At 38.6% G+C, this 13,736-nt stretch overlaps 2 protein-coding genes across 2 annotated transcripts; both read right to left on the bottom strand.

Moving 5' to 3' along the window:
• Positions 1–983: 983 nt before the first annotated feature.
• Positions 984–3,589, bottom strand: RpS9 (ribosomal protein S9). The gene is made up of 4 exons (NM_001043800.1): positions 3,545–3,589; positions 2,937–3,168; positions 2,458–2,644; positions 984–1,187 (listed from the first exon to the last, which is right to left on the bottom strand). The coding sequence occupies exons 2-4, from the start codon at positions 3,157–3,159 to the stop codon at positions 1,013–1,015; spliced, it is 585 nt and encodes a 194-aa protein (NP_001037265.1). The 5' UTR covers positions 3,160–3,168; positions 3,545–3,589; the 3' UTR covers positions 984–1,012.
• Positions 3,590–6,619: 3,030 nt separating this feature from the next.
• LOC101746243 (protein KRI1 homolog) lies at positions 6,620–13,299 on the bottom strand. Its single transcript, XM_004926154.5, has 11 exons — positions 13,050–13,299; positions 12,241–12,444; positions 11,187–11,338; positions 10,692–10,840; positions 10,120–10,264; positions 9,553–9,762; positions 9,186–9,324; positions 9,026–9,111; positions 8,672–8,950; positions 8,424–8,593; positions 6,620–7,504 (listed from the first exon to the last, which is right to left on the bottom strand). The coding sequence occupies exons 1-11, from the start codon at positions 13,162–13,164 to the stop codon at positions 6,856–6,858; spliced, it is 2,298 nt and encodes a 765-aa protein (XP_004926211.1). The 5' UTR covers positions 13,165–13,299; the 3' UTR covers positions 6,620–6,855.
• Between the last annotated feature and the right edge of the window lie 437 nt (positions 13,300–13,736).

A 13,736-nucleotide genomic window follows, 5' to 3' on the forward strand; every position in this document is an offset into this window, starting at 1 on the left:
ACTAGAAGCGTGCGAGTTCACAAATAATCCATAAGGGTCGAGTCACACCGGAATGGCAGCGACCGGCAGCGTCGCGGCGAGCACTTTCAGTGTGAAATAATTTTAAACTTTATCTATATACTTAAAAGAAACCGCGGTGAAGCGAGCAGCCGCCGCCACGTGCGTCTTGTCGGTGTTTTTGCCCGCGGCGACACAAGGCCACTCGCGGCATCGCGGTTATATATAATAAATAACCAATTCCATCACGTTCACTCCAAAGCCACGTTTTTTTTTATTGCTTATATAAGCTGTGAGCTCACAGCCCACCAGGTGTTAAGTGGTTACTGGAGCCCATAGACATCCATAACGTAAATGCGCCACCCACCTTGAGATATAAGTTCTAAGGTCTCAAGTATAGTTACAACGGCTGCCCCACCCTTCAAACCGAAACGCATTACTGCTTCACGGCAGAAATAGGCAGGGCGGTGGTACTTAACCGCGCGGACTCAAGAGGTCCTACAACCAGTAATTACACAAATTATAATTTTGCGGGTTTCATTTTTATTATACGATCATTGCCGAATGAAAAAACTAAACTAGTCAAGAGGAGACTAGGCGCGTGCAGTCTGGAGGCCGCGCGACGCCGCCGGGTGCCGCTGGCATCGGCGCCGACCGCTGCCATCCCGGTGTGACTCGGCCCTTACGCTTCTGCCATGTAAGCTACTACCTATGCTAATTACACGTGGGATTTCTCTCTTCGAACTTCTGACTAAAGCACCAGGATATCTAGTACTAGTCTTTCCCAGAGACTACTAGACTAGTAGTCTAGACGAATCCCAAAATACTGAGAATGAATCTATTAATAGACAAAGTACATTACAAACAAAAAAGGCAGTTAGGCAAGCCAGGTGCTTAGTAAGAGAAATCGACATAACTACTTCATGCGCCACGTAGGGCACTGATGGACCTACAGCCTCTTAACTAGCTCTGAATAATAAAACAAATTTAATAATTATATATATTTATTGTCTTATTAATCTTCCTCTTCATCATTGGCGGCTCCGCCACCCTGTCCCTTGCGGAGGTTCTTCCTCTTGACACGTCCAGGACGACCTCCACCGAATGGAGATTTCAGAGAGAAGTCAATGTGCTTGCCAGAGTCCAGGCGCACAATAAATGATGGGATGTTCACAACTTGCTTGCGGACACTGGAAACAAATGCATTACAATCAGAAACCTTAAACATTCAAGAATTGCTGTTTCAAAGATTATTTATTTCTTAAAAAGAATTGTAAGCAATCTATGGTGGATTGCTTGGATTGGATTGCTTGCAATGATGCAATTAGGTACTAATAAAAATATGGGAAAGGTTATTAGGTAAAATAGAACTTTTATAGCTCATCTTAATCAGATGGGAGACATCTAAATGTGTATGACCTTTCAGAATCTAAAATAATGTGGCAAGATATTCAGCACTGAACATTTGCTCAAATAGTGCACTATGTAAAAGTTTTAAGCAACTACTGAACTTATCATCTGAACATTCAAATTACTTGCTGTTTTAAATTAATTGATATTTCAATTTAACTAATTGACTTAGACGTGTTTTACAGAAACTAATTGAAGTACACTAATTCTATAAATAATCCCAATGGCTAAAATATCAGAGTTTACAATTTTGGTACATATTGAGATGGTACGCCTAATGCACAGAGCAGAACATGATCACATTATCCAACAAGTTTAACATAATTATAAACATGAAATTAGTTAACTATTAAAATTTTGTTTTCATTGATTGGCTTACTTATTATGATAGATTAGCTTTTTGTAACCAAAAGTTATCATCAGCTATACTATTAATTACATGGCTTTAATTTCAAACATTTCATTCAATAAAAATGAGAATGTCTTCACTCAGATATGGATCTCCCTTAAAGCAGTCATGCATTCCAGTTAAATACCGGTAAAGTTATACTGTGCAATTGAGACTTCCACATCAGATGTGATGTTTATGTGCTATGGTATTTAAGTAACACTAAGAATGTTGTAAAATGGTTCTCCCAGAAATGTAATAAAAAAATTTTTACTTACATTATTATCAGACAAACGCCTCATATTATGAGAACACAAATTGTTTCAAGACATTGAATTCAACAAAGTTGAAGTTCAAGTGGTCTATATGAACAAAACAGATTCAGGCAGCAGCAATTAGAGCGCCACTGTTATCTCACCTGCATTAGTTTAAATTTCATGTTTGTACAATCAAAAATTTAAACATGATACATATACACACTAAGTACATATATAAATTGTTATGCCAAATGTCAGTAAGTTTTATTCAGGCCTCCATGTCAATTACTAATCGCTTTTTGCAGTGTTGCTTTTACAAATTTACAATTTACTATTTCTTTACCATGTTATGAGATACTGAGAAGGTGCAGATTATTAATGGTATGCTACTTTTGAAAATCTTACCGAATATGCCTTTGCCGGATCAAAATTCTGGCATGATGGATGGACTTCGCCAGGCCAGCTTTGAACACCTGCGTCTGCAGACGACGCTCCAAGAAGTCCTCAATCTTCAGACCAAGCACATAATCGAGTTTCATCTGTTTTTCATCCAGTACTCCAATACGAACCAGACGACGTAGAAGGGCATTACCTAGATGTTTCAGTAAAATCATATTTTGTTTCGAAAAAACTTATTATGCTAATGTTGAGAATGTATCAGTGAATTTATGGTCACCAAGAGTAATCTGATAAGAGGTTGCCAGAACAATTTTCATCATGTTTAAGTTTTTTCCGTCCTAGATGTGCGAACACAGCTGAACTGGTCAAAGTTAGTTACTAAAGCGATGTGAATGCCGCCACGCGTACCAAGAGACGAAGTCTTGAGAAGCTACAATTGCATGGTAATTGGCTGTATCCATTGATGAAATAATTGGTTTAAGTACCTTCGAACAATCTCTTGGGGTCCTTCTCCTCGAGGGTGAGGAGCTCACGAGCAGCCTTACGGATACGAGCGAGCGTGTATTTGACGCGCCATACTTCACGCTTGTTGCGGAGACCGTACTCTCCGATGATCTTCAACTCTTGGTCAAGACGTGCCTTTTCAAAAGGACGACGAGGTGTCACGTACGTCTTTGAAAATACCGACGGTACTCTGTTGTTCACCATCTTGGCGAGCTAAATTACGGAACAAATTCATAACGTTATATTGACGAAGGAAAACTGTAAATACCAGATACTTATGTTAGACAGGTTGTTGCCACTAATTGCTGCAAACGTAAATATCTAGAATTAGAAGTCATAATTCTAGAGTTGAGTACGCTTGGGAGTCATTAATTGGGGCACTACTTTCGCCTTATTGTCCATTCATAAACGTAAATAATTTAACGCCATGATCTACTGAAAGGCAGTTTAGGTTAAGATTGTGTGTCAAATCCTGTTTCATCGGTAAATTTTGATCACCGTTATCGAAATTATTAACACCAAACGTTATTTATCACTTTTCCACTAAGTTTAACATCAGTATTTCAGCAAAAAACAAAATAATATTCACCTCGCACGCACTGCTCGCCGATAAGAATTAGAAAAGAAGTGATGAACGGTGGCTTTTGATAGGTACCTAGTTTTTTTTTCTAAGGGATTTTATGACCGGGTAACTAAGACCTTTAAGTTATATCTTATTATCTATACTATAATATAATAATATTATAAAGAGGAAAGATTTGTTTGTTTGTTTGTTTCGAATAGGCTCCGAAACTACTGGACCGATTTGAAAAATTTTTTTTCCATTAAAAGCCGACATTGTCCCTGATGAACATAGGCTACTTTTTTTTTTTTTTTTTAATTTTTTTTTTTTGGTTTCATGTGTGTTTTAATGTTTCCGAAGCGAAGCGAGGGCAGGTCGCTAGTAATTTATATTCTTATTTTTATGAAAAATGATAATATGGAGTGAAATGAAATTAAATGAAGATGATTAATTTGAAACCCTAATCAACTGGGATGAAATTAAAAGAAATGAGATGATATGATGGGATGAAATATAATCTCAATGAAATGGTGGTCATCTACTGAGATTTTTTCAGTGGACTTTTTGGAGGATCCCGAGAAGTTACGTTCAGCGGCTTTGTTTCATTTTCCCACATTTTTGCACTTTCACAGATATTAAACAGTTAATAACCACCGTTATTACACATTTAAACCTGAAGAAACACTAAATAGACAAAATAAAACAAACTCGCGTTCCCGCCAAAAAGTCGGTACCTAGTTTTCTATTTTTTTTACGGGTCATGTGAGTGTGCACTACACTTATGCCGGCCACTCACATGCGCGCAAACATTCGTACAATGTATTGAATGTTTGCGCGCATGTGAGTGGCCGTCAAACGTTCATTCGCAAACTTAGCGGCTGTGCAAATGGGTTCGGTACTTAATTTGCGAACCCGTTTGCGCTTCCTCCTACAGTTGTTTGCGAATGTCTCACGAATTTCTCTTCTTTTTTAATTCGCCAATAGAACATTGCAAAGAAAGATAGTTTTTAATTCTTTCCCAGGCGTCATTAACGGCCATTCTGTTTTTATGAGATTTCTTTTGAGGGTCCCATATGGTCAATTCATTTTGCAGGAGTTCAATGAACTTCATCACCTTGGTGCTGTTCCAATCCATAATGAAGGTACGCTATATAGTAAATGTCACGAACTATGAAAATGGTGAAACGTCCGTTACCTTCGCAATCGTTGGCGCAACTGGTCACACGAATGTGTGGGAGACTACACGAATGATCGCGGTTCGCGCGCTTTGATGTCCATTAAAAAACCGACACAGCTTGGAAAACTGCGAATGCAGCGAAAACTTTGCATAATCATTCGCAAACGCCGTCCTACACTTGCGGGTTTGCGTATTCGTGCGAATGTGAGTGACCGGTATAATGCGGAGTTTACATTACGAAATTAGTGTCATGCATGTTGAACTCAGTTTCACGAAAGTAGTTTCGATATATGCGAAAGTAATTTCGTTAAAAAATTAGTGTCGCGAAATCCACAGTATCGCAGTAGCCATCGCGCCTTCAGCATCAAAGCTATAATTTGCTATATTCAATGTAGCTAAAGAAATGCTTATATACTATATGTAAGAAATGCTTATATATAATGCTTATATTATTATATTTTATGGTAGGCAGCGGCTTGGCTCTGCCCCTGGCATTGCTGACGTCCATGAGCGACGGTGACGACTTACCATCAGGTGGGCCGTATGCTCGTCTGCCTACAAGGGCAAAAAAAAACCTATAAACTTAAAAAAAGACTATCAAGAAAAAAAAAGTTGGTAGATTCGACGATGGTCAATAAGAAGGCATTTAGGTGCAATGAAGTTAATCTCTGAATTAGCAGATGAAGATCCTGAGAGTTATAAAAACTATTTTCGAATGAGTGAAGATAATTTTGATTTTTTACTGTAGGTGTTTCGGGTCCCAGACACCCTTGTCGCAGATATTCATTAATAAGATCTATATTTTTTTCTGTACTCCATCGTTGGTTTGCCATTTTCAACGCTTGAAGCGCGTCCGAACTAACAATACACACGTCCGCACAGCGCAGGCCCTTTCGCGACCATAGATTAAACACTGTTCGCGACATTAGTTTCACGTCGCGTCTACACTATGAAATTAGTTGCATGACACTAATTTCACCAAAAAATCGCGCAGGGCACGAAACTAATTTGCATGCATGAAATTAATGCATGCATTACGAAAGTATTAAATTACACGTGAAACTGTTGGTAAAACTAATGTCACGAAATTAATTTCACGCCACTAATTTCGTAATGTAAATTCGGCTTTACTTAAGTAATGACAGAACGTATGCAAATTTTGTAGAGCGTCACCTTGTTGTGAAAGGACAATTTACTTCGCTTGCATATTATGCGGTAGAGTCGATCGAGTAGAAACGCGACTCGGTCGCCTAATGTGGGGCCCGAATATCATCCCCTCTGTGGAGAGTATGGCCAAAGATTTTTATGGCGGGAATGGTGTTACCGCGCCTAATTGGTGACGAGATATTATCGGTAGTGTCGATAGGGCGACTTCTTCTGAAGAGCACGGCTGTGCTTTCCGTGGGGTTGATGTCGATGCGGAGTTTACTATGCATGAACGACATCTTCCTACTCGAGTAGGAGATAGCCTTATCATCTGCGAAAAGGGCTAAGTGGGACTCAGTCTCTTCTTAGTGCAATAGCACTTCGGCTCTCTTCAGTCTTCTAACCACCCTGCCTATTTCTGCCGTGAAGCAGTAATGCGTTTCGGTTTGAAGGGTGGGGCAGCCGTTGTAACTATACTTGAGCCCTTAGAACTTGTATCTCAAGGTGGGTGGCGCATTTGCGTTGTGGATGTCTATGGGCTCCAGTAGCCACTTAACACCAGGTGGGCTGTGAGCTCGTGCACCCATCTAAGCAATAAAAAAAAAAAAGCGGTCATTATAGTTATAAGCGGAAAATTGTTTAACGTCGAATATGGTTGAGCGAAAATGTAATGAGAAGATGATTACAATTTTAAGAGTATATCGAACTTCACCTTCTAAACCAAAATGACTCGATTAACATTTTTGGGATAAGGAGTCCAATATTAAAATAATGCAAACTTTTTGTAAAATTATTCTATTTACATGATGTACACCGTATCATTGAACAATTTCATTTCAAAAGTTGCCAAGCTAAAATATTTTAACCTTTATATTGGTCATAATAATATTGTTCACTTAACTATGAAAAAAAAAAGAACATTATTATCGGTTATAATAATCCCCGAGGGTGTGTGCGGAGAGCGGCGCGCTGGAGCGAGCACAGTTTGCTTGGATGGAATACACCTCACAAACTTTTAAAAATTTTTATATTTCAAGAAATTCCTGTACTTCTTCGGGTTCAATCCGTAAGCTTTTAGTCTGTTGTCGGAAATATTTTCTAATTTATCGCTGTGTCTATTTTGGTTAAATTTAGATTTAAAATTATTTTTATGTTTGATATTTTGGAGTTTTGTTTTCTTTGCACAAGGCTCATTGCAGTCCGGCAGCCCGCCGAGCTCCCTCTTGGCAGCCCTGTGCGGGGGCGGACCGCCCAGCTGGCTCGGCTGCGCGGCGGTGATGTCCTCAACAGTGAAGTTGTTACTGTTGTGTTTAGATTTCTTTTTCTTCTTGATGACATTATCTTCGACTCCTACTTTAGTAGAACTAAGTTCTATTTTTATGTTACCTTCTGCAACATTTTCAGTGGTGTCTTCTATATATTCGTCCTGTGCTTTATACTTCTTTTTGTTTCTGTTTCCTTTTATATGACAAGAAGTAGGTTCTTCGTTGTTATCTAGTACCTGTTCCTCTGCATTCTGTGTATTATTGTGCTCTCCGTTCTCGTGCACAGAGTGGCCACTTTCATCTGCGACGTTTTCAGCATTATGTTGTTTACTTTTATCTTTCTTCTTCTTCTTTTTCTTTTTGTTGACTTTCTGCTCTGGTATGATTACTTCTGGCTCCCTAAAGAGAAGAGAACTGATTTGTTAGCAGTATACCACATATGACAGAAGAGTATTTTAATTAGATTACATATTGAAACAGTACAGAATGGTAATTCAACAAGACATTGTTTTAATCACCTAAAAATAATTTAAAACATTTTCAATAAATCCTAAACAATTTGTACCTGGTGTAGGTGAAGTGGAAGAACAGACCCTAAAGCCTTCGTCAAACAGAACCCGTAATTAGCACGGCGTCAGAGCGCTAAACTGACGCCGCGCTATGACGCCAAGACGTGTTGTACTACTATGGTAACATACCGTCAAACAGAGCCCCGGCGCTATAAGTACGCAGCGCTCTGTCGCGGCGTTAGGACGCTTTGACGTCGCGGGTTGTAATTTTTTACAAATTTTATTTTAGCGTCCGAGTGAATGTGTATTAAAATACTAGATAATGCCCGAGAAAATTATAGGAATAGTTAGAAAACACCCATGCTTATACAATGCCACATCTGAATCACTCGATATCTTCATACTTTTAAATTTTCACACTGCTATCGAAAGGCACTATGATTTGGCGACTGCGTTGCGTCAAGGAGCGTTGGACTCATCTAGTCAATTTGTGTGACATGAAAAGAGCACGACGTTAAGTACGCGGCGCTAAGTACGCGTTCTGTTTGACGAAGGCTTTAGTATTGGAATTTAATGAGTATTAATATCTCCTACTTCTTCCTACCTATTCGCTGGTAGCCTAAAAGGCTATTCCAGCTACACCCGGACGGGCAGGTGAGTTCACGGGCTCAATCTGAAAGAATTTGCTTCGCGGAATCTACCACCGGATCGCAAACGCGACCCACTGAGAAAATCTGGCGAGAAACTCAGTGGGCTGTGTCTGTGAGTTACTTTGGGTTCGGGCAGCGGAACTAACAGTAAACACTGACTCGGGTAAATCCTTGAAGAGACTCGGTAATATTTTCTTCTTCAAGTTGATATCGGCCGCTTTCGCTGCGTAGGTATTGAGGTCTCCCTTCTCCACGTGTTGAGGTCGATACTTGACTATCTTCTTGAGCGGCACCCACTGCGTGAGCTCTTTGTCGTCTGCCAGAAGAATCTGTTAATCATAACATTTTATAATAGAGTTTATGAACAGGCGGGCGGGAGTGAGGCTCGGTGCGGACGTGAGAGCGACCTCCTCCACCGACAGCCCGAAGTCGTTGGGCAGCACTTGTCGGTACTTGAAGCGCGTGGGCAGGTCGCCGGCGATGACGTCCTCGCAGTCCATGCCGTAGTACTGCTCCATGAAGCGCGCGTAGGGCAGGTCCCCCGGCACGTACGTGGGCCGCTCCCCGGACAACAGCTCCGCCAGTTTGGACTTTTTCTTTCTGTTCCTTCGTTTGTTGCCGAGGTTGCGTTTTATTTCTTCTACAAGATTCGTCCTGGCTTCGTTCGGATCGTAGTCCGCATCCATCTGCAACAGCATTATTTGAGTGGGAGCATCTATACAGTCGCTAGTGTGTATTGCGGGCGGGGGGCAGCTACTGACGTTGAAGTCGGGGTCCTCGCAGTGCGGCGCGTCGTGCGGCGCAGGGTGCGACTCTCCACCCTCCGGCTCGTAGTTCTCCCAATGCTCTATAAAAGAAAGTTGATGGGATTAGATCAAATTACTGACACTGTGGAAGAGCTGAAGGAGCTCTGGGGCGCACCTATCTCCAGCTCGAGGTCGAGGGCGGGGCAGGCGGGGGGCCGGCGCGCGTCGGGGCGTGCGTAGTAGTGCTGGTCGAACAGCGCGGCCATGCGGCGGTCGTGCTGCGCCGGCTCCCACTCGCCCTCCACGTCCTCCTCCTGCGGACGCCGCACCCGACCTTAGCTCCTCAACTAAATACAGTTGTCAGTTATGCACATTACATTAGGTAATGGATAGTCGCACGAACATAGTAAGATTGTAGGCTACAGCACGAGGCTGCAGGGGGCGCGCCCCCACCAGTGCGTAATCTCACTACGTCAGTTGCCGAGTGTCTATTGATGCGACTACCCGGTGACTCTACTGGCAGATGGATAATCAAATCTTACGGTGAACGCCAAATCCTCATTCCCGGTGACTTCTTTTATCTTGGCCATTTTCTCTTGCAATTCTTTAAGTTTGAGAGCCTTCAATCTGGCTATCTCTTCCATTTTTTTCTTTTTCTCCTCCTCTTTCCTGGTTTTGGCCTCGGCACGTTTGCGAGATCGGCGGTCGTCTTTGGGCCGCGTGTAGTTCATTGTGCGCGGGAAACGTTTGAGCTAAAAGCGAGATGGATCATCATGTTAGACACTTTCAAATGCTCTATATCGTAATGTATTAAGCATATAAATAATGAGACGTTCAACTCTGTGGGAAGTGGCTTTATTATGCCTAAATAATATCATCCAAACAGCCATTGTGTGTGCTCTTAGAGTCAGTATGATTGGCGTTAGCAGAGTAGATGTAGGTTAAGTTTTAGTGGAAGAACTCTTCTTATGTTCCAAAACATTCTGATCAATTCGGAGTGGACAGCAAGTTTTATTTATTTATTTGTACAGTTCAAGTAGTTGTTTGATATTTGCTGACATAGATATGTAGAGACTAGTACCTATATGTTTCTATTTTATATTACTCACATACTCTTGGTCGGGTTCTTCAAACCTAAAGTTGTATGCTCTCTCGAACTTGCCTTGTTCCTCAACCATCTTCTCATCCGCCTCCAGATCATCATCATCTCGAACCTTGTCTAATGTTTCTCCTACATCTCCCTCATCCAAATATCTGATATGAGGATATTGAGTGAAAAAAAACGAGTAAAACAGTTAAATTCATTTCAAAACCCATGAATACATAAGTTTGTTATATTATTACTGGACACAACTGTTTAACGTTAAGCAGCTACAATAAAAACAAGAAGAAAAAAAATCCTGCTACCTCGATTTATTGCGTTTTGTAGAATTCAATTGTGATAATGATAATAAAGAATTCAATGCTGCAATTCAGTTTAAAAATAAATTAATCAAACATCTTGTTTACTCCTAGATAATCTGCCAAAGCAGATTTGTATTATTTTACATTTGAATACACCCTCGCAGGATTTTTTTTCAGGTTTGAAAAAGTTTAAATAGAAGATGACCTGGATAACTATACCAGACTACTGTAGAATTTGTTCCACATTTTAAATACAAAGGATAAGGATTTCACTTACTTTTTATTAAGTATATAATCTCTCAAGAAGGCCTCCCCTTCATTTAAGTTAGGATCAGACCACAAAGCTTTCAATGGTGCCAGTTCTTGCTCTACTGCATTGTCTATGTGCTCTGATTTGCCTGTTAGATAGTCTTTTAGTTTACCTTCCTGTCAACCAAAACAATGTAATTAAATTGTTTAGATACTTGTCTTACATTTTGAGGCGAAGAGTGCAAAAAACAATTTGATGAATAGGTAGGAAAAAAGAAAGTGTGAAAAACCTGAAATCATATTTATATATAACCCTTATATAACGCTTCTCATTCAAATGATTGGGTCTGGCTAACCAAAATAAGTTTTATAATCAGCTCTTGTGTGCAAAGGTGAATGTACAACTTAGAACCTTCACATCAATAGAGTTACATGTAATATTCACTATGAAGATTTCTACAGACTAGACATAATTTTATACATATACATATTTTTATATTTGTAACTTTATCTACATACTCACTTCAGAAATATGGTTGATATTATTTTCAGGTTTATCTTCTGTTGTATCAAGTTCTAGTGCTTTCTTTTCAATAGTGAATATTTTGCCATCATCCTCGTCGTCATCATCATCACTGTCAGCAAATGTTAAAGTTTTTGTCTTAGGCTCCTTTTCTAAAAGTAATTGAAAACAATCCTTCTTTTGTGGGAATACTTTTATGAGGATATTTTATTTAAGTCAGTCAGGTTGTCAGGTCAGAATGTGTGTATTGATGTTCGTGTCTAGTTTATCTATGTATCTCTGTTGACTTTTGGCTATTATTCCGGTTGCTCCTATTACTATTGGTACTATTTCTATGTGTGTTTTCCCTAATCTGGTTATTTCTGTTTTTAGTGCATGGTATTTACTTAGCTTTTCTATTTCTTTTGCTCCTATATTGTAGTTTGAGGGAACTGTAACATCTATGAGGTATGTTTTGTTTTCGGTTTTATTTATGCAAATAATGTCTGGTCTATTGTGATGTCGGTTTGAACTGGCATGGTAGATGAATTGTGTTATTTTTGCAGTTTCTGATCAATAGCTGATTCCAATGTTGGAGACACCGGTTGCCTTTGAACCATTGGAAAGATTGGGCTCTGTCGGTATTTTCTTTTTCTAGTAATGTTTTGTAAAATTAATTAATTGGTTTCGCTTTTATTATATCTATTTTTGTCTTAACTACTGCATTTTTTAATTCTTTGTCTGTATATTTTTTATTTTGCTGTAATCCTATTTCATTTAGATTTGGTCGTGTTTCTTTAAATATTGAATATTTGCCTATATTTTTATCATGCTCCTCTATTGCTCTAAGTATGTGATCTTTTTCAGTTCCTATGTATGATTTGTATTTATATCCTTTATATATAATAATATTATTATTTAATTGTAATATAATATTGTTTAAAACAAATGTCTTATAACTTAAGTATAATTTAATCTAAATGTAAGCTATAATTTATTATCTACATTTTTTATAAATTTTGCTTCTATAGTTAATTAAAGGTTTTGAGAATATATCAACATAAAAATATTTTACCTGGCTCTTTTGTTTCAGCACTTTCAAAGAATTTAAAGCTTGGATTATATATTCTGGGATCTTTAGTTTTCAGTAGTGCAAGAGTTTTAAGGAATTGTCTCTCCATTTCCTCAGACACCTCGGGTGGCCCATCACTTTCATCTTCACTATCCGAAGACATTAGGATATCAGAGCTGAGCACCTTGTCTCCATATTTTTGTTCCACTAAAAAATCCAAATTAAGAAACCACTTGAACATCCACATTTGCTAACTGTTGTGAGCAACACCAATAAAAGTTTTTGTCTATGCACGAAATACCATTTTGATCTATTGAAAACTCTCAAGATTTTAGGAGCCAAATCGGGTTTCCCTTCCACATGATACTGAACACCATTGGAAATATAAAAACTAGAATAACCGAAGTAGTTTATGATTTTCATTTCATTTAACACTGCAGAAATTGCAGTAAATTTAATTTAAAATAAATAGAAAAATTCATTTCGAGAGTCAAACATATCAATGAAACTCAGCTAATTAAAAATTAGAATAACACTGGGGCTTTGACATGATGAATATACAACGCTATTATTGGATTCGACGGCGTCTTGTCATGTCAAACTTAGCAGAGGCAGCTCATCTAGTGTTCACTGATGTTTATTTATCTGACAGCAGTTTGCCTGCTCACAAGTCAAATGGAGTCAAGATTTTCAATAATTTTGAATTAACCTCATTTTAATCAGTAAATAGCAATATTTTATAATATGTAATGTAATAATTTACACTTCTGGTTTTCTGAAACAACTCAGAGAACTTAAATTAGACTCCTCACATTTATGTAATTCTTCCTTCTCACGCCACGAATCGTACTTCTTTGCGTATTCATTTTCAGTTTTAAATGTGACCTCATCCGCTGAATCTTCATCAAACAACTTCTGCTTCGGCATTACAATTATTTCAATGAATGCAACCCTTATTTATTTCATTAGCTGTAAATTTATAAATTTCATTAGCACACGTGTATTTTGTCAATATTTATTATGTTGACAGTTTGACAGTATTAGTTTTCCAACTGGAAAAGCAAAGGTATCATACCATAAGCGTAATCTTTTGTTTATTATCTTTATCTATATATATATATATATACAATTGAACTGCTGTTCGTTAGTCTCACTAAAACTTCAGAACGCCTGAACTGATTTGTCTAATTTTGGTCTTTATTTGTGGAAGTCCAGAGAAGATTTAAAAGGAAGGTAGATAAATATGAAAATGCTCGGAATCAAATAAAAATAACAATTTAGTTTTCCCTTTGATGTGTCCTCCGTCGGACGCATTGATTTTTTTTGTTTTAAGTTTATTTTATACAAAAGTTTAGGTCTTTTATTTGTCGATTGAGGCACTACGAAGTCTGCCGGGTCAGTTAGTCTTTATATATATTTCTTCTGTGCGTGTGTTTGTCACTGAATTCCTCCTAAACGGCTGGACCAATTTGAATGATTTTTTTTGTATGTGTTTGGGT

The sequence above is a fragment of the Bombyx mori genome, chromosome 19 (genome assembly GCF_030269925.1).
Source record: "Bombyx mori chromosome 19, ASM3026992v2".
Lineage (NCBI taxonomy): Eukaryota > Metazoa > Arthropoda > Insecta > Lepidoptera > Bombycidae > Bombyx > Bombyx mori.